General features: G+C 30.7%; 1 protein-coding gene across 6 annotated transcripts in view; it reads left to right on the top strand.

Moving 5' to 3' along the window:
* LOC103572848 (NADPH:adrenodoxin oxidoreductase, mitochondrial) overlaps positions 1 to 14,019 on the top strand; it is a 45,586-nt gene extending 31,567 nt beyond the window's left edge. For 3 of the 6 annotated variants that reach the window (XM_053738284.1, XM_053738285.1, XM_014444848.2), the window contains exons 2-5: positions 7,989 to 8,113; positions 8,170 to 8,388; positions 8,456 to 8,671; positions 10,217 to 14,019. In XM_053738284.1, coding sequence (XP_053594259.1) covers positions 7,989 to 8,113; positions 8,170 to 8,388; positions 8,456 to 8,671; positions 10,217 to 11,050 — 1,394 coding nt within the window. In that variant the 3' untranslated portion in view covers positions 11,051 to 14,019. The remainder of the gene's footprint in view (positions 1 to 7,988; positions 8,114 to 8,169; positions 8,389 to 8,455; positions 8,672 to 10,216) is intronic. The other 3 variants (XM_014444850.2, XM_014444849.2, XM_014444851.2) reach the window with 1 other exon arrangement.
* The last annotated feature ends 6,040 nt before the right edge of the window (positions 14,020 to 20,059 follow it).

The following is a 20,059-nucleotide window of genomic DNA, read 5'->3' as shown; positions in this document are numbered from 1 at the left end:
TGTGTTAGATCCCGATCCCAAACGCGCGTAAAGAAGCTTAGCTTCAAAAATCCCTCTATCAGTTGACCTTGCGGGCCAGCCCCACAACTTCCCGCTGTTTTCGAGCTCCTTGAGCTCAAAAAAATTGTTGTGAATACATTGTCGAGCTCTTTGAGCTCAAAAATACTTTTGTATGCCATTGTTTTAAAAAAATAACGTTTTTTACCATTTTTTCTTCAACGATATCTCTCGAACAAATTGACCGATTGAGACCGTTGAGGTGGCATTCGACGTGGCTTATAAAATTTTAGAGCTGGTTAGATTTTGGAATCGATCCATCGAGCATACTAAAAGATCTAAAAAAAACATTTTTTAAAAAATTATATTTTTGGAATATCTTCGAACGCATTTGACCGATCAAGCTCAATTTTTCACGGCTTTTAGATATTAACAAACTGTGTCGAATGACATATTGCCGATCAAAATCGGTTTATCCGTTCAAAAGTTACAGATATTTACATACGTCCGTACGTACGTACATAAATTAGGGTGGCCCAAAAAAACCGACTATTTTTTTTTTCGAGTCTTTTATGAAAATTTGTTGGCTTACGATGTTTTAAGAAGCCTCTCCAAAAATCAGCTCGATAAAAAATTTTCAAGAGGTCGCTCACTGTTCAAATCTCCCGCGCTCTCATTATCATTCTCACGGCGGATAAGTGATCGATACTATAGTCGATATTACATTCGATATTACATTCGATCACCAATCAATCATAGGAGGATCCGCTAGTCTCATTCTCACCGCAAAGACCACTTGAATGGGGATGAAGAAGACGAAAACTCTGTCTCTTTTACACGTTTACGCTCTCTCTCATAGATATTGCTAAAGTATTCTCATGGCTGACGCCTCGTGCATTTATTAATCTCTCATTTAATAATAAATCATTGGTGCTCTCATTAAATAAATTGCGATAACTTGCTTATAATAATTCTCAGTAATTATTCCACATATTATTTTTGCTCTTATTATTGATCTCATTGCTATTTTAATTAAATCAGTCTCACCTCATGTACCGGCATTGTTACCGCCAAGTAGCAATCTTGGCCATGTATTGATCGCGAGTGCAATCTCATAAAATAAAATACTAAAACTAACATCTCAAGTGTTTTCTCATGCAAAATAATTCTCATCAAGTGTAAATATTGTAAATAAATATCTATAGTTATTATTTATGCAAACTCAGTGTTAAATAAAATTATTAACTACCCGCCAATTCACACACACCAGATCCTCTCATCCTTATAATTAATAAGTATTAATTATTTCAACACTCACGAATTTTGAAAATATCAAAAATGATTGAAATTCGAATTTTTTACATCTTAATTTTTTCTTCCTCGTGGCGGCAATAGTTTACATTCATAAAATCATGCCTATGCTGAAAATTTCAGCCCAAAATTTAAATATTTAAACGGCACTCAAGAATTTTGAATATTAACTGAGAATATGTGACTAATACTTTGAATTAGTTTTTGTATTTTTTTATAACTCAATTATTTTCATTTTACTAAAATATAACTTTTTTATAACCAAAAATATACAGGACAGCCTTAAACAATAAAATTTGGTAAGTTTTGAATAAGCGAAAAAACCTAAAAATTGAATTAAAAAATAGAAAAGTATATAAATAACTTATTATTTCTATTTCTCTGGTTATATTTCCATTCATTGTGATGCAAATCGATGGTGAAAAAATCGAGAAACTCTATTATCAATATTCAAGGGTCGCTCGAAAATGTTCAAAAGAAAGCACTCGGAAACATTCAAAATTCTTGAGCGAGGTTTAAATATTTAAATTTTGAGCTTATATTTTCAGCGTAGTCATGATTTCACAAATATAAACTATTGCTGCCATAAAAAGAAAAAAAATTTTTAATAAAAATTCAAATTTCGAGCATTTTTGATATTTTCAAAATTCTTGAAAATTTTTTATCGAGCTGATTTTGGAGACGCTTCTTAAAACATCGTAAACCAACAAATTTTCATGAGAGACTTGAAAAAAAAATAGTCAGTTTTTCTTGGGCCCCCCTAACATACATACATTCACTCGGACAAAAAATTTCTTGTATCAAGATTAGTTTTCTTGGTTCAAGTGGACTGAATTACTTTGTGAAAAATAAGTTGTAGAAAGTGAAATGATTTACATAAAAGACCCTATTACATTTTAAGATAAGTCTGATACTTTCGCCGAAAAAGTCAAATAATATTAAAATTTACTATGAATTCAATTTTGACCTCGAATAACTTTCGAAAAATTATAAGAGATTTTTTTTATATTCCCTGGTGAGTGATAAAATTCCAAACTGTAAAAAAAATTTTTCCTGTTATTTAAATCGGAAATCGAAAAATGCGATGGGCTACCTCTAAAACATAAATTTGAGAGCCGATCTTCTGACAGAATTTTTATTTTGACATATTTCATCAATTTCTGGTGATGCCAAAAAAAAAAATTTTGTTTTTCAGCATACCCTAATTTTCATTCGATATCGATTTAAATTCGATAGATCAATTTGAAAATTTACAGGGTTATTGTGGGTACACTAAGCTAAAAAAAGTCCCTGGCAACATTAGTCTTTCCATCGATATTTATTGAGTAGTGGGGGATTTACTGAAAAACCAGAAAAAGTCATTTTTTTATACTTATTTCTAAAGGATGTTAAAAATAAAACATTTTTTTTTTTTTTCATAAAACGATGAGAGGGCCTTGTAGGGAATTTATTTAAGTTTTTAACACCACTCTCAAATTTACTGTGCGATCATTGGCACCTGAAATATCGATGATCAAAGTGAAAAGGATAATTTTTTGTTTGAAGGCTGATATCTCTGCGACAAACCTTCCTACGAGGTTAAAACAAGGCCAAATTGAACCTGAATAAATTTTTTAAACGACCTATGTATTGGATTAGTTGAAAAAAATTTTTCGCAGCCCGTGGATTCTCTCAAAGAAAAGAAAAAATTTAGAAAATTTTTGTTTCGCAATATTTCTCATGTTTGTGCAATAACTGAAGCTCTGAAGAAATTTTGAAGAAAATGCAACAAAACTAAAGATTTTAAGCTGTACAACGTTTTTTTGTTTTTAATCCCGATACAATTATTTTTCACGAAGCACATTTATGCTTGTATCTCTGAAAGTACTAAAGATAATGTCATTTATATTTGAAATTCATTTTTCTGGAGTTGAATAACATCAAAATTCATTGCAAAAAAAAAAATTTTTTTTAATTTTTTAAATTTCTAAATTCGATATCTTGAAAACTAAGAGAGATATCAAAGATTTTATTCCTAATAAAAGTCTTATTTCGTTGAGTTCTACATAAATCAGTGGTCATTTGGCAGCGCCACGGAAACTGTAGACTTGCCGTGCTTCTGTATATGGACATATATGATTGATTTTCTCGGGTAAACGTACAAAAGGCTGCATAGAAACAAAAAAATTTTTTTTTAGTCTTCAAAAGGGGGTTAGCAATTGGAATAGGATTTTATTAGTGTTTTACAATAAGATATACGAAAATTCGTTCTATAGAATTAATTTTCTAAAAATGATATAAGTCTGTGTTAAAACGTAACAAAATGTTTAACCTCTATAATATAAAAGATATGAAATATATATGAAACCAAACTGTTCGTAATGTGATCAACCTTAAAAACCTGAATGTTGTGAACCACATAAAAATATACACAACTGACACAGAAATATGTATTGAAATAACTATATGAAAAACGACACACGCGCGTTTTTGCGTTCTCTTAAAATGAATCTGTAAAAAACCTACTAATCAGTGAATATTAATTGCGAATCAGCCCCAAGTATATGACTGATTCAATTAAATATACTTGGGACTATTTGTGCAGTGAATATTCACTGATTGGAGTACTTTTCACTGATTCATTTTAGGAGAGCAGGCGAAACATGTACGCTAGTTTTGTAATTAATATGACACAGAATTCACTGAGATAAGAAAAACCTTTACTATCATTGTAAAAAAAAAAAGGTAATAATAAAATGAGTAATAACAAAAATAATAATAATTACTTGAGATTCTATGGGAACTGGTTTAAGGACCGAAACGTTTACGACCAATGCATTTTGATCATTTATAAAAGTGTCAGGTTCGTCGAAATATTCCTCACTGTAAAAAGGACAAGTCATATCTTCGAAAACTATATTCATGGCTCCCTAAAAATTATATTAACGACAATATATTTCCGGTGAAAAAAAAATAATAATTAGAATATATAATTGACATTATCATTAAATATATTACCTGTATGCCAAATGATTGAGAAATAACAACTATAGCGATCGGTAATATCATATTTTCGTATAAAATTTAATACCTACGAAATACTACAGTATCTATGATCCATATAATTTTAATCAGCTTTATATTATATCGAGTGAGAGATTGTAATTAGATCGAAAATTCCAGACCACCAGTGACGTAAACGAACACCAGGCTATTGTCGCAAAATTTATTCGCATCAACGGAGAATCATAATATACAAACGATGATAAGTAAATAATCAGAGAATCAACTGTGAATGAAGTGTGTGTGTATTCATAATTATATAAGAAGAAAAAAAATTGTCACGAAATTCAGAACTTATGTAATACCGTACGAAACCGGAAGGCAAATAATAATAACAATAATTTTATTAATAATGATCAAATATTAATAATATAATAATAATTAATTATTAGGATTTATTAATTGTTTAAGTCCCTCCTCTGGAATTTTTAAAAATACCGTTTTTTTAATTTTCTCACCTGATAAAACTAAAAGATTTTGTAATTGAAACACTTTAAAAAAAGCCATTTATAATTAAAACTATTTTTGAGTAAAAAACTCATTTCAATGTTAACATTATCAAGTGTGATGATTTTTTTTTTTTTTTAAACAAAATCGAACGTAAAAAACACTATTTCTGTCAATTTCTTCATTTATTAAAAATTTTTTTTTTCTATATATAATACTTTTTCAATAAAATTCAAACAAAATATTTTCTATTTGAATTATTAGTGTTAATCAAATACGATTATCCTAGAGGAACAAAATAGAAGTACCATTTTTGGCCATTTTAGGCTCAGTTTTGACCACTTAAAAACTTTTAATAAAATAATATATAATATACACAATGACATAATTAATTTTTGTAATTCGTCAGACAATTTTTTTACTGTATTAAATTGCAAATTCTTCTTTATACTTTCTCGTTTATTAGAATAAAATATTAAACGTCCAGAAATAGAGCACTGCCCACAAATGATACCCTTTATATAATTTTAATAAAAGGAATACTGTGACGGTAGAGGTTAAAAAAATCAATTGAAGAATTTTGAATTACAATTTTAAATGTAAAATAATTTAGCAACTGAATATACGTATAAAATTCAAATAGCACGCATCACCAAAAGAACAGCAAAAAAGCAGGTGATTTTAAGGAATAGTGTAGGAATTATGTTTAAAAACGTTGATATACTCGGATAAGTCCCATTCCGTTAAATTAGTTTGTATAAAATTGGAGTTTTCGCTGGAAGGAACGTCACTAAATTAGGACTTAAATAAATCACATAGCTGATGATTCCCGCAGAGCCAAAATGATAGAACATAAAAAAAAAAGTATTGAAATCGAGTGATTTTTAATTTCCCGCTAAGACAATCGATGATTTTCAAAAATTTCGGGAAGTTATTGTTTTCACCCCGATTTGCGAAAATCGAAATTCCAACAGATGTCGACGTTTTGAGGTTCTAGGAAGCTATTCTGACTATTTTCAGAAGGATGTCTGAGTGTCTGTATATATATATATATATATATATATATATATATATATATATATATATATATATATATATATATATATATATATATATATATATATATATATATGTATGTGTGTGTGTGTGTGTGTGTGTGTGTGTGTGTGTGTGTGTGTGTGTGTGTGTGTGTGTGTGTGTGTGTGTGTGTGTGTGTGTGTGTGTGTGTGTGTGTGTGTGTGTGTGCGTGTGTGTGTGTGTGTGTGTGTGTGTGTGTGTGTGTGTGTGTGTGTGTGTGTGTGTGTGTGTGCGCGTGTGTGTGTGTGTGTGCGTGCGTGTGTGTGTGTGTGCGTGTGCGTGTGCGTGTGTGCGTGCGTGTGTGTGTGTGTGCGTGTGCGTGTGCGTGTGTGTGTGTGTGTGTGTGTGTGTGCGTGCGTGTGTGTGTGTGTGTGCGTGTGTGCGTGTGTGTGTGTGTGTGTGCGTGTATGTGTGTGTGTGTGTGTGTGTGTGTGTGTGTGTGCGTGCGTGTGTGCGTGTGTGTGTGTGTGTGTGTGTGTGCGTGTGTGTGTGTGCGTGTGTGTGTGTGTGTGTGTGTGTGTGTGTGTGTGTGTGTGTGTGTGTGTGTAAACCTCTCATATCTTGTAAATGAATGAACCGATTTAGATGGTTCTTGCGGCATTTGAAAGATTTCTTCTGAACTTAGATTTTCAGAAAATTTTAGATCATTTAGTCAAATAGACTCTGAGATATTTAAGAAATACGAAAAAAAAAAATTTTTTTTTCGTTTTTTTTTTGATATTTTGAAAACTGTCGAATCGATCATTTTTAAAATCTAATCAGCTCTAGAACTCGATAAAAGCATTCGATTCCTGCCAAAAGCGTCCCAATCAGATAATCCGTTCGAGAGATATCGTTGACGGAATAATAAATGTGAGATCTGCATCTGCTTTTTTCATTGAATAACATCATAATTACTTAACAACATAACTCCCAACTAATATGTTCTTCTTTATGTAAATCATTGGAAGTGACTTCTTAAAAATCATCATGTTCGCTCGTACCCCATTGAACATAATTGTGAATAAATATGTAAAAAACGCTTATTTATCAATTATTTTGGATTCTAAATTTTTCAATTTGAATATAATACGTCACCCTTTTGAGCTTGAAAAGCTCATAAAAAAGGCAAATGAAGGTATTTTCGCGCTCGAAAATGTATTTATACTAATATTTTCGAGATCTTAGAGCTCGGAAACAGCGGGAAGTTACGGGGCTGGCCCGCAAGGCCAACTGATACACAGATTTTTTTTCATCATCTTCAACGATATTTTCACAGTAGCTCAAGAAAAAAAATTAGTTCTTTTTTTTTGGCCCACCCTAATATACTCTTGATTATGTACGTCGCTATTCACGTGAGTCAGTATTTATTCCATTGACTTCTGTGAAAAAATAATAATTTAATATTTTACTAGATATAAATATAATTAAGATGCTATTTTTAACAATTTTCATAAAAATTTTCAAAATAAAAAAACATTGAAGTACAGAACAATAATATATTTATACGAAGAGTACGTCAATCATTACATCACGGATTTTTTATTTCTTCATCAGTTATTTTTTGGTGTCATAATGAATATGCTATTTACACTTACACGATCACATGCGCAGTGGATAGCATCAAAGACTTTGAATCGGAAGGATCCAGATTCGAGCCTAGCAGTCACAGGGATTTTTTTATCAGTCAAACTCATGTATACTTCCTCTAAGGAATAATTCTAATAAATTAGATCATATTTCAAATCTAATTAAAAGTGTCTTATTTTTTTTTCGCAATATTATATTTTTTTTACCGATGAAATCAGTGAATCCTTATATTCACTTTCCAATTCATTGGATTCTTATATTTACTTTGCAATTCAATGGATTCCCATATTCACTTATCAAATCAGTGAATTTTACTATTTACACATTCATATAGTGAATATTCACTAATTCTGCGTGGTTCGATTGTAACATTGACAAAAAGTGAACATGCACTTGAAATTAGTAAAAACTCACTAATTCATGCTTAGAGAGTACTTGGGACTATTCGTGCCGTGGATATATATAATTATATAATTTTATTTACAATTAAACATTCTTTTTTTCCGATTATTGATGTTAATGTTATTTTCCATGGGTATTTACAGGTCGCTCCATTATGAGTTTAAAAATGGTGAAAAAATTTAGTCATTTCTCGAATAAAGTCACTCCCCGAGTATGTATTGTTGGTTCGGGTCCAGCCGGTTTCTATGCTTGTCAACAATTGCTTAAGGTAAAGAAAAATTGATGATTTTAATTTGATATAAGACTTTATTCGAGTTATTATAGTTATGTGCAGATGTGCATGTTGATATACTGGAACGTTTACCGGTGCCATATGGACTAGTCCGTTTTGGCGTCGCTCCTGACCATCCTAAAGTAAAAAATGTTATCAATACATTTCATAAAATTGCGAAAAATTCTCGTGTAAATTTCATGGGTAATATCAATGTAGGTGAAGACATAACAGTGGAGGAACTGAAAAATAATTATCACGCTGTTTTATTGGTAATTACTCAATCATTCGAAAATTATTGTTTTATTGACGAATAACTTGAGAAAGTTTAATTTACAGGCTTACGGTTCTGATCAAGACAAAGTACTTGGTATTCCTGGTGAAACATTAAATAATGTTATTTCTGGACGTCAATTTGTTGGATGGTACAACGGAGTACCTTTTGATAAAGATTTAAAAGTTAATTTAGACACTGAAGAGGCTTTAGTAGTTGGGCAAGGAAATGTTGCATTAGACATCGCTAGAATTTTATTAACGCCAATCGACGAATTAAAGGTAAAAACTTTTTCTAATTTAGTTGGGGTTACATGAGCTGTAATTGATTGAAAGTAGATCAATCGAATTTTTCGACTGCAATAATATTATAAATACTCATTTGACTTCGTAACCTCAAAGATAGCAACTTACATTTATAATGTAAAACTAATTCTTATATAGCAGTTTTTTTCGAGGCTTGCACAAGCCTGCTCTCATGTTCAATAGTTACTAGCGTTACTATTCACCTAAGGGTCCTGCTTTAGATGTTTGAGATAGATTTGAATTGCAAGTCTTAGGTTAGCCTTACACAACCCCCGCGGAATCGCCATAACGGTATTTCTACGGTATTTTCCTAGTATTTTTTAGGGTATAAGTATTATTACGGTATGTCCACGGTATAAATGCAATATGTTTGTAAAATTTTATTGCCATATTAATACCGTAAATATATTATGTTTTTACCGAATTTATATTGGGACTATACCGTATTTTTACTGTGATTATACGATATTTAAACTCTCGCTATAACGCATTTTTACGATGAGTATAATCAATTTATATGGCTTTTATGCCGCATTTAAACGTTGATTATACCGTATTTATACGGTTGCTATACTTCACTCACAGTGGTTACACAGTATTTATACAATGTTCGTATCATATTTATAAAGTGATTATGCCGTATAAATATCCCTTGCGGTTTTAAAATCATTCTGGAAACACTCTGGAAATATTCTGGTAACATTATGTAACCATACCGGCTTCAGAGTATTTCCAGAACGATTTTGTGTCCTTTTCTGAGAGTAAACTCAAAGTATTTCTAGAGTGAATACAGAGTAAATCCAAAGCGATTCCAGAAATTATCCAGAATAGGTACATACTGACACCGTAATGCACCCACAGTGAATACATACTGATACCAGAGTGTTTCCAGAATGTTTCCAAAGTGAAATCAGAGTATATCCAAAGTGAAACCAGACTGAATACATTTTCAAATTGGAGGGTATCCATAGTAAATTTAGAATATTCAAGAGCATTTATTGAATACGAAAATCACTTTTTCTGGATTGTAAAAAAAATTATCCAAAGAAAACAAAAATATTAAACATTGTTGTCACAATGTAATATAGGATATACTATATTATCATCAATAGAGTCACAAGTGACTCTGTCGAATGACAGAGAAGTAGCCGAACCAGAGTCATTCTCAAGTTCGGAATATATCAATTCGAAATATACTTGTTACCAGGGACACTTCAAAAGGCTGGACGCGATCTAGCGTCGAGCACCGAACTCGAGAAAGCAGCGACTGGAGTAATCCCCCTTTTGATTAAGTTTGAACTCATCATTGTTCTCTAAGTTTTTTGTTAAAGTGGTAATGCGCGTAATTTTTTATCATCTAACATTTCATTTTGAATTTTCTACATTCCTCAAAAAGACGACTTTGGGCAACATACTATATTAAAGAATATTTTTTAAAGCAAGTCTTGAAAAAAAATCGATTTATCGACTTTCAACCAAATTTATTTGATACTTTCAATTATATAGTCCTTCATATTTCAGAAAACAGATATAACATCGTACGCTTTAGAACAATTATCTCAGAGTAGAATTCGAAAAGTATGGCTAGTTGGTCGAAGAGGACCCTTGCAAGCTGCTTTTACAACTGCTGAACTACGTGAAATTTCAAAAATGCAGAATTGTACAACCATGTGGCGATCTGAGGATTTTCAAGCTATTGAGGAACATCTCCTTAATTTGCCACGTCCGAAAAAGCGAATGATAGAACTAATGCTCAATAATTTATCTCACACAACATTTGCTAAGGAGAATTCAACTAAAATGAAAATACTCGCACCAATTTTTTTCAGAAGCCCAAAAGAAATAATTGGCACAAACTTCGTTCAAAGAGTTATACTTACTAAAAACAATGTTACTGGTGATAACTTTCTTACCGCAAGAGCAGTACCTACATGTTTTGAAGAAGAAATATCATGTGGTTTAGTTATTAAAAGTATTGGATATAAATCTGTACAAATCGATAAAGATATTCCATTTGATCAATGCGTCGGTCGAATAATTAATTCTTATGGTAAAGTCAAAGATAATCTTTACGCTGCGGGATGGGCTGCTACCGGGCCTACAGGAGTTATTCTTTCAACAATGACAAACGCGTTTCAAATTGGAAATTTGATAAATCAAGAACTTGATCTAAGTCACCCCAAAGTAGGTACTAAGAGACTTATTGAAATTTTTAAAGAAAAAAATGTAGCCATTGTTAGGTTTGAAGATTGGGAGAAAATTGATAAAGTTGAATGTGAACGAGGAAAAATCTTAGGAAAACCAAGGGAAAAGATAGTTGATATCGCAGAAATGTTAAAAATAGCACTAAGTTGAAAATGAAACGAAAAAAAAAAAAATAATAAACACAAATATTTTTCCACATTCTAAAAAAAAAATATAATTTCTAATTTTCATAGTCACTCAACTTTTCGGGCTTAATAAATTAAAATTCAAACAGTTTTTTATAATATCCCGATGAAAAAAGTTTTTGTCTAATTATATATGATTATATATGTTCATATATATAATCATATATGATTATATATAATCATATATGAAGTTATATATAATCATGCATGATTATATTTGGGGTCAAATATAATTATATATAATTATATATGACCCCATACATATCTAGATCTGATCATACCTGGCTGTTATTAGCCCATATATAAGTCTATATATGATTAGATCTGATCAGATCTGATTATATATGAGTCTATATATAATTAAATCTGATTAGACATGACTGATACAAATCCATATATAATTAGATCTGATCAGACATGGCTAATATAAATTCACGTATGGTCGTGCATAAGTTTATACATGATTGGATCTGATCAGACATGACTGATATAAAGTTATATGTAGTTATATATATATATATATATATATATATATATATATATATATATATATATTACATAATATGACAATTTTTTAATATAAATGTTATTAAATTTTTATTTTGTCAACTATCAAATAAATTTAAATTCCCAATACTTAAAAAATGTTCAAAGGTTTCGGCAGCAATTCAAAAGTAGTAATCGATATCGATTTATATACGAATATTTATAAGTTAATAGATAAATAGATTTGATTATACGTATCTAATGAATTCTATTGTAATTTATGTACAAAATCAAATTCATTATTAGGTGCATTATTAACGTATGATGTATCGACTTGTTTATTTGAGTTAAGTAATGCCATAAACTTTCCTTTATTGTAAGTTCATAACAGACTAGAGGATCAGAGTACAATCCAGCGATCACTAAGGTTAAGCAGCATCGGCGTAGGTCATTGATTGGATGGGTGACTTCGAAGTAAAGTGGTGGTCAACGAATAGTATTTTTTTTTTTTTTTTAATTAAATTTAATCGATATTTATATTGATGAAAACAATAAATCCTAATTAAATTACCCTGCTTAAAAAATCCCATAGATTCTTATAGCTGTATGTATAAGACCCTATACTTAACTATAGCATTTCTCATAGAACTCATTAATTCTTATAAAATCTCTATAGGAATGGATGAGAATTTATTGGATTCTATGAGATTTTCTAAACAGGGTACTTAATTAATAATTTAAAGGTATTCTAAATGAGATTTTAAAAATGACTATATTCATTCATGCATGATCATGTATAAATAGATCTGATTATATATAATTAGACCTGGCCAATTTTTGGATCCAATCATTTATAGATAATTATGCATAATTATATATGATTAGACAAAAACTTTTTTCATCGGGTATTTACAACTCCCAGAATTTATTAATCCTGATGAATATGGTTTTAAATAAATGGATCTAATTATGTACGTAAGTCTTGGTAATAATAATATCCTTTGATAGGGTAATTGTCATACTATAACTCAGTGAAAAATAGTCGTAGAGTAAAAATAAAAAAAGTAAATTGTAGCTTCAAGTTTCTAGTTTTTAGATCCAGGCGTAACTCGGTGCCAAATCGTTGTAGAGACTTTTTGAGGTCCGCAATTAATGGAAATAAAATTTTCTAAGAGTCATTAGGTCAAATTATCAAAAAAAATTTATTGAAACCCATGGACTTGTTGGAAGACGGGCAAAAATTGGGAAATTTTTTTTTTCATCCGTTTTCTAAGAATTGCTCCAGAACCGTGCATGATAAAAAAATTGAAGCCTGGATCTAAAAACTAGAAACTTGAGGCTACAATTTACTTTTCTTATTTTTACTCTACGACCATTTTTCACCAAGTTACAGCATATTGAAAATCACCTAAAAATTTAGAATTTTTTTTATATCCCTTAATATTTGTGACCAGTCTAGTTACACTTAAAAAATGTAATAAATAAAAGTGATTATCCTAAATGTGCCTCATTGTTTATTTCAGTATCTCCCGCCAAGAATTGTACCAAATTCTTCTTGATTAAAAAATCTTTTAAAATCCGATAGATTTTCATAAATTCTCATTAAAATAAACTGCTCTGATATATAGAACGGAGGTTTTAAGAGGTGGAAAGAAATTAAACCTCTTTGTAAATTACAAAGAAAGCTTAACGCTTGCGTTCATTTCATTTTTAAAGTTAGTAGATTTGAGCACATTACATCATATTATCGCAGACTAGGTTGAATAACTCTGAAAACTAGGAGAAATTTCTTTTTATCTTGGTTATTATATAAAGTACTATATATGAATCAGGGTCAATTATTCGATAATGAATTAGTCTTTCTGCAGCTGATACTGTGTAGGGGAGATGTAAGGCAGGACTTTACGTCTGCCTACCAGTCATCTTGCTTTTTATGATAAATCATTTATTGTATCTGCGATTCGTGTTTAGAATACACTTCCTCCGAGCCTTACATCTCTCCCTACATTTATGGAATTTCGCAGTGCTGTATACAATTATTTTTTTGAACTAAAAAGCTCGAATTGAAATGCACTTGACGATGGAACTTATTCTTACGATTATATTTAGTGTTATCTTCAATTTTACCTTTATTATAATAATTATTTTTGTTTTATATGATCAAATATTGTAATTATATATACAAAACTAATGTAAATATTTTGTTTTTGAACGGCCACAGGAGATCGAGATCTCATGGTCGAATAAAATTTATTATCTATCCTGAATTGAAGGTTGAAATGAGGTTCAATTTTTTGAGACATCGAGCAATGTAAATCAAGTTGCGATAACCGACGGAAAACGAAGAAATTTTTATTGTAAGTTCATGAAAACACTTTAATTATAATACTAGCAGTTTCCTGTTTATTAATTTAAATACATAAATTAATAAATTTATAAGATATTATCATTCAGATAGTTATAAAGTTTATGCCCTGGTGGAAATTTTTCGGACTTCTGTCTTAAAAAGTCTTTGGAACTCCGAAAAAGTCTTTAGAACTCTAGAACTGAGTTTTTAAGACAGAAGTCCGAAAAATTTCCACCAGGGTGGTTACCGTGAAAAAATTTTCTGATATGGCCTGATAGGAACCGCCCATATCAGACCTGATTTGAAAATTGGCCATATCAGAAAGTATATGTACAGATCAGATTTGATATGTTCTGATATGGACAGATCAGAACATGTATAGTGAGATCAACAATGTTATTTTGGGAATAAAATTTATATATAATTTTATAAAATTGTATACAACTTTATAAAGTTGTATACACAATAATTGTCATGAAAAAAAATAAAAAAAAAATCCAGCCAACTCATGGGTTCGATCCCGAATCTTTTAGATTTACAGCCTGGTCTACTAACCACTGTACCGAATCACAAACTTAAAATGTGAGGTTGATTACATTTATTTGACTAAAATTGAAGTTAAGAAAATAAAAGACATCAAATACATGATTAATTTTGTTATTTGTATTATGTTCAATTATGATATAGTTTATAGAGTTACGATACTATTAGCGGTATACCCACTAATAATGGGGCAAGAACTACTTCTTTTGGTAAATTAAAAAAAAATGAGAAGTAAAAATTCATTAAACTTAATTTAAAATTTTTCTTTAAAATGAGTTGGTGTTTTACTATCTTTATGTAGTAATCCTACACGTATTGTGATTTTACCGAACCGTTGATCAGTTTCCGATTAAAATTTTTTTAAATTTACAAACATTGTTTGTAATTTGATTTACTTTTAATATTTTCAGTATTTTTACAACACTTGTATTGTAATATTACTAAACTTAATGTATAATTTAAGCATAAAAATATGTCGACTTGGAAAAAAAAAAAAAATTTGACTTAAGATGAAAAATGAAAAATATCAGAATAATTATTTACTCAGTGCAAGATAATATTGATTTGCCAGATATTTCTGGATTCGAGTTAACTGTTGGAATTATTTTATAAAATATATAATATAAAAATTAGAATGTGCCGAAAAACATTTTTTTAACTTCCCGCTAAGAAAATTGATGATTTTCAAAAATTTCGGAAAGTTATTGTTTTCACTCTGATTTGCGAAAATCGAAATTCCAACAGATCTCGACGTTTTGAGGTTTTAGGAAGCTATTCTGACCAAATTCAAGATGATGCCCGAGTGTATGTATGTATGTACGTATGTAAATATCCTGTAACTTTTGAACGGATGAACCGATTTTGATCGCCAAGGTATTATTCGACGCGGCTTGTTATTTACTATATCGGCGTCGATTGCCACCTCAACCGCCTCAATCGGTGAATTCGTTCGGGAGATATCGTTGTAGAATAATGGTAAAAAACATATTTCGAAAACAAAGGCATAAAAAAGTATTTTCGAGCTCGACGAGCTCGAAAACGTATTCTCAACAATGATTTTGAGCTCAAAGAGCTCGAATGCAGCGGGAAGTTTTGGGGCTGGCCCGCAGGGTCAACTGACAGACTGACTTTTTTTTTGGCCCTACCAGAAATTGAGGAAATATGTCAACATAAAAATTCTGTCAGAAGATTGACTCTTAAATTCAAGTTTTAGAGGTAGACTATCCCATTTTTCGATTTCCGATTTAAATAACATAAGAAAAATTTTTATTACAGTTTAGAATTTTATCGCTCACCAGGGGATTAGTGTATCGAAAAAATCAATGAATACTTGTATTAAAAATTAAACGCTCTACAAAAAATCGGTCTGTCAGTTGACCCTGCGGGCCAGCCCCAAAACTTCCCGCTGCATTCGAGCTCTTTGAGCTCAAAATCATTGTTGAGAATACGTTTTCGAGCTCGTCGAGCTCGAAAATACTTTTGTATGCCTTTGTTTTCGAAATATAATGTTTTTTACCATTTTTTCTACAACGATATCTCCCGAACGAATTCACCGATTGAGGCGGTTGAGGTGGCAATCGACGCGTTTTATTGAGTTCTAGAGCTGATCAAATTTTAAAATTGATTTATCGAGACGTTTTTGAGAAATTTCAAAAAAACTAAAAAAAAAAAATTTTTTATTCTTTCGTTAACGGTTTCTCTTGAACGAATGAACCGATTTTAATGGTTGAGGTGGCATTCGACGCGGCTTACAAAGTTTAAAAGCTGATTAGATTCTGGAATCAATCCATGGAGCGAATTAAAAGTTATTAAAAAGAAACATTTCTAAAAAAATTTTATGTTAGAAATATCTCCGAACGTACTCGAACGTGCTCGAAAATGTATTTGCAACGATTTTCGGGAGCTCAAGAAGCTAAAAAACAGCGGGAAGTTGTTGGGCTGGCCTACAGGGTCAACTGATAAACCGATTTTTTTTTCTAAATATGAGAGATATTTTTTTTAAGAAAGATTTGTTAGTTTTTTGAAGGAATATTACATTTTTTTGTTCGAAGACAATACATTTTTTCGAAATAAGTACTATTTTTTAGACCCAAAAATTTTTGTATGCTCCAACCAAGAAAAAAATGCTTGAACTAAGAAAAAAATAACTTGGGAGTAAAGTTATATATGTATATATGTAGGAGAGGGAAGTCACCGGTGCTATAAGCAGCAGCGAAAGTAGTTCGATGCTCGCCACGAGATCGCGCCCACCAGTTGTAAGTTGTGTCGTTGGTAAAAAACTTCAGAAGTGTTATATTCCAATGTTGGAAACAATTTTGGCACGAGTACTCCTCTGTTATTTGACAGAGTGATTACCTTTTTCTATGGTTACATAATATATCCTATTATACATCGTGGCATTAGTATTTATTACTAATGCTTCTATGAATAATTATTCATAGAAATTAAACTTGGACTTACAAAAAAAAAAAAATTATCTTAATAAAAAGTATAGAGTCTCTATACTGAAAAAATAATAATGGCCCTGTGACGAAAAGAATACCGAATCGGCCCCAGAAATGAATCGGGCTCATAACTTCAGGAAATGTTTGTACCCATGAAATACTTCGATAAAGCAAGTTTCAGATTTTTATCTACTACCACGTCTGAATAAATCGAAAAATACTGAAAATAAGTAAAAATTGTTATTCTCTGCGTCTTGTTAATCGAATGATTTAGTAACCGGATATGTTTTGGGGAATGATGGTAGCATTTTAGAAAAAAAATAAGAGCCATATTTGTCCGTAAAAACCTAAAAATAAACGAAATTTTATTCTTAATTTTGATTTTTAAGCGTGTTACGATAATCGTAAAAGTATGAGACTATTTTTTTTTAATTCCCCATTCAATTTCCGATGAAATTATGAGCTTGGGAAATTTTTTTGAAGGGTACCACAAATCGAAAAAAAAATAAAAATCGATTTTTTGCGCAAAAATCGTTTTTTTTAACTTCCCGCTAAGAAAATCGACGATTTTCAAAAATTTCGGGAAGTTATTGTTTTCACCCTGATTTTCGAAAATCGAGTTTTCATCAGATGTCGACGTTTTGAGGTCCTAGGAAGCTATTCTGACTATTTTCAGAATGATGTCCGAGTGTATGTATGTATATGTGTGTGTGTGTGTGTGTGTGTGTGTGTGTGTGTGTGTGTGTGTGTGTGTGTGTGTGTGTGTGTGTGTGTGTGTGTGTGTGTGTGTGTGTGTGTGTGTGTGTGTGTGTGTGTGTGTGTGTGTGTGTGTGTTTGTATGTAAACTCTTTGTAACTTTTGAACTAATGAATCGATTTGGATGGTTGAGAAGGCAATTGAAAGAGCTTGTTGGCCATCAACTTTTCTGAAAATTTCAGATCATTTGATCGAATAGACTCGAAAATATGTGCGAATTACGAAAAAAAAAAAATTTTTTTTTTAGTTTTTTAGTGATTTCTCAGAAACGACTCGAACGATCGACTTTAAATTTTAATCAGCTCTAGAATTTGATAAAACGCGTCGATTGCCACCTTAGTCATCTCAATCGGTTGGTTTCTTCGAGAGATATCGCGGGAGAAAGAAATGGTAAAAAACAGTTATTTGCAAATATCTTTGAAATAACTTAACCAAACAATTCTAAAATCAGATCAGTTCTAGAACTCAATAAAATACGTCGATTACTGCCTCAACCATCAAAATCCATTCATTCGTTCGCGAGATATCGTTGAAGAAAGAAATGGTGAAAAACGGTTCTTTCTCAATTTTTTCGAAACGACTGACGCGATTGATTTCAAATTTTTATCAGCTCAAGAATTCAATAAAACGCGCTGATTGCCACCTCAAACGTCAAAATCGATTAATTAGTTCGAAAGATATCGGCGTGGAAAAGTTAAAAAAATAACATTTTATGTTATTTTTTCCGGATAAATCATAATATTACCTACCAAAATGTGTCTGAAATTATACCAACTCATCCTTCTTATGGTTTCTTTCGATCATATAGTGTCATCGAACTTGGTTATTAGTTTAAATCATATTATCAACAATAAAATCGATAAAACGTAGTTTTTAATATTTTTCTCGGATATTTCATATTTTGTTGTTTCTTACATGAGTCAAAACTCATTTAAATCTTGATTTTGATCCCTGACATTGATTTCTGTCTCAATACACTTATTTTATTGAACATAATCAAGAATTAAATTTTAAAAACCGCTTCATTAATGATTTTCGATTCTTAAATTTTCAAACTTCAGCATAACAGGTAACTTGTTAGAGATTGAAAAGATCGTAAAAAAACAATGGCATGTGATAGCATTTTCGAGCTCGAAAATATATCTACACTAATGTTTTCGAGCTCTTTGAGGTTGAAAACAGCGGGAAGTTTTGGGGCTGGCCCGCAGGGTCAACCGACGCCCAGGTTTTTTTTTTCATGATTAACTTCTAAAATTACAAAATACAAAGCTTTTGTGACTATTGTACTGGTAAAAACAATGAAATAAATTCAGAACGCTCATATAAAAGTAATTGTTTTTTATTCAATAACATCAATATTAAGGGGACCCGGTCGTCTGGAGGCTGCAAATTTCATGATTTAAAAAATTTTTTTTTTATATCTTAAAAAAAATCAAACCTCTTGAAATTTTAAGGGATTATTTTATTGATATTTAAATATACAAAAATCGCTATAACTAAGAAAAAAAATTATATTTAATATTTTAAAGATGGCGTTGAAGCAAGCTCTTTTAAAAAAAAGGGACCCGGGTGGCGTAGAACAATTCAGCTTTTCTATGGGTCTGAAACAAAAAAATTCAATGGATTTTTAATCAGTATAAATATATCTATCACAGGAACTGGAATAAAAAAAAAAAAATTTTTTTTTGAAGAAGTGGCACTTTGTTGAAATTTGTAGTCCAAAAATTGCATTTTTTTTCTTAACATTGTACATGTTAAAAAATAGAAATATTCAACGCAAATATTTTATTTTAGTTCCTGCCATAGCTGTTAGTGTATTAAATAACACATTTAAATTTGAAACCAATCGACCGAATAGTTTTTTTCCCCTACGCCAGGCAGAAAAAAGTAGTTTCGAGATAAACGCGTTTAAAGTTTTAGTCAAAGAAATTCTGATGAAAACTAGATTTGAACATATCCTTACGATTAATCAGCTATTCCAGCACCATATTTTTTTCTTGTGCATTTCTTCGGTTTTTCTTATTTTTCATTATATGTTGACTTGTTTATTATTATTATAACTTAGGTATAGAAACCGAAGCAGATATTTTCCGCCGAAGAATAGAATAAAAATTACTCACTCGGCCGGCCTGCAAAATAGCTTTTAGAACATGAAATACTGGGAATATCATCACCATATTTTAACAGTACATTTTTGAAATACTATGCTTTCGAAATATGAAAAAAAAATAATCGATTTTTCAAAATTTCTAGACCACCGGGTCCCCTTAATATCTAATTATAAACTATGAAAAAATATATTAATTATATTAATCTGTTAACAATAAAAATCATATGACCTCATGACTAGTCCTCGTCGCTATCTTCATCAATCACAGTAGTGACATTGTCTTTATTG

The sequence above is a fragment of the Microplitis demolitor genome, chromosome 4 (assembly GCF_026212275.2).
Source record: "Microplitis demolitor isolate Queensland-Clemson2020A chromosome 4, iyMicDemo2.1a, whole genome shotgun sequence".
Taxonomy (NCBI): Eukaryota; Metazoa; Arthropoda; class Insecta; order Hymenoptera; family Braconidae; genus Microplitis; species Microplitis demolitor.
This window is presented reverse-complemented; position numbering and strand designations above follow the sequence as displayed.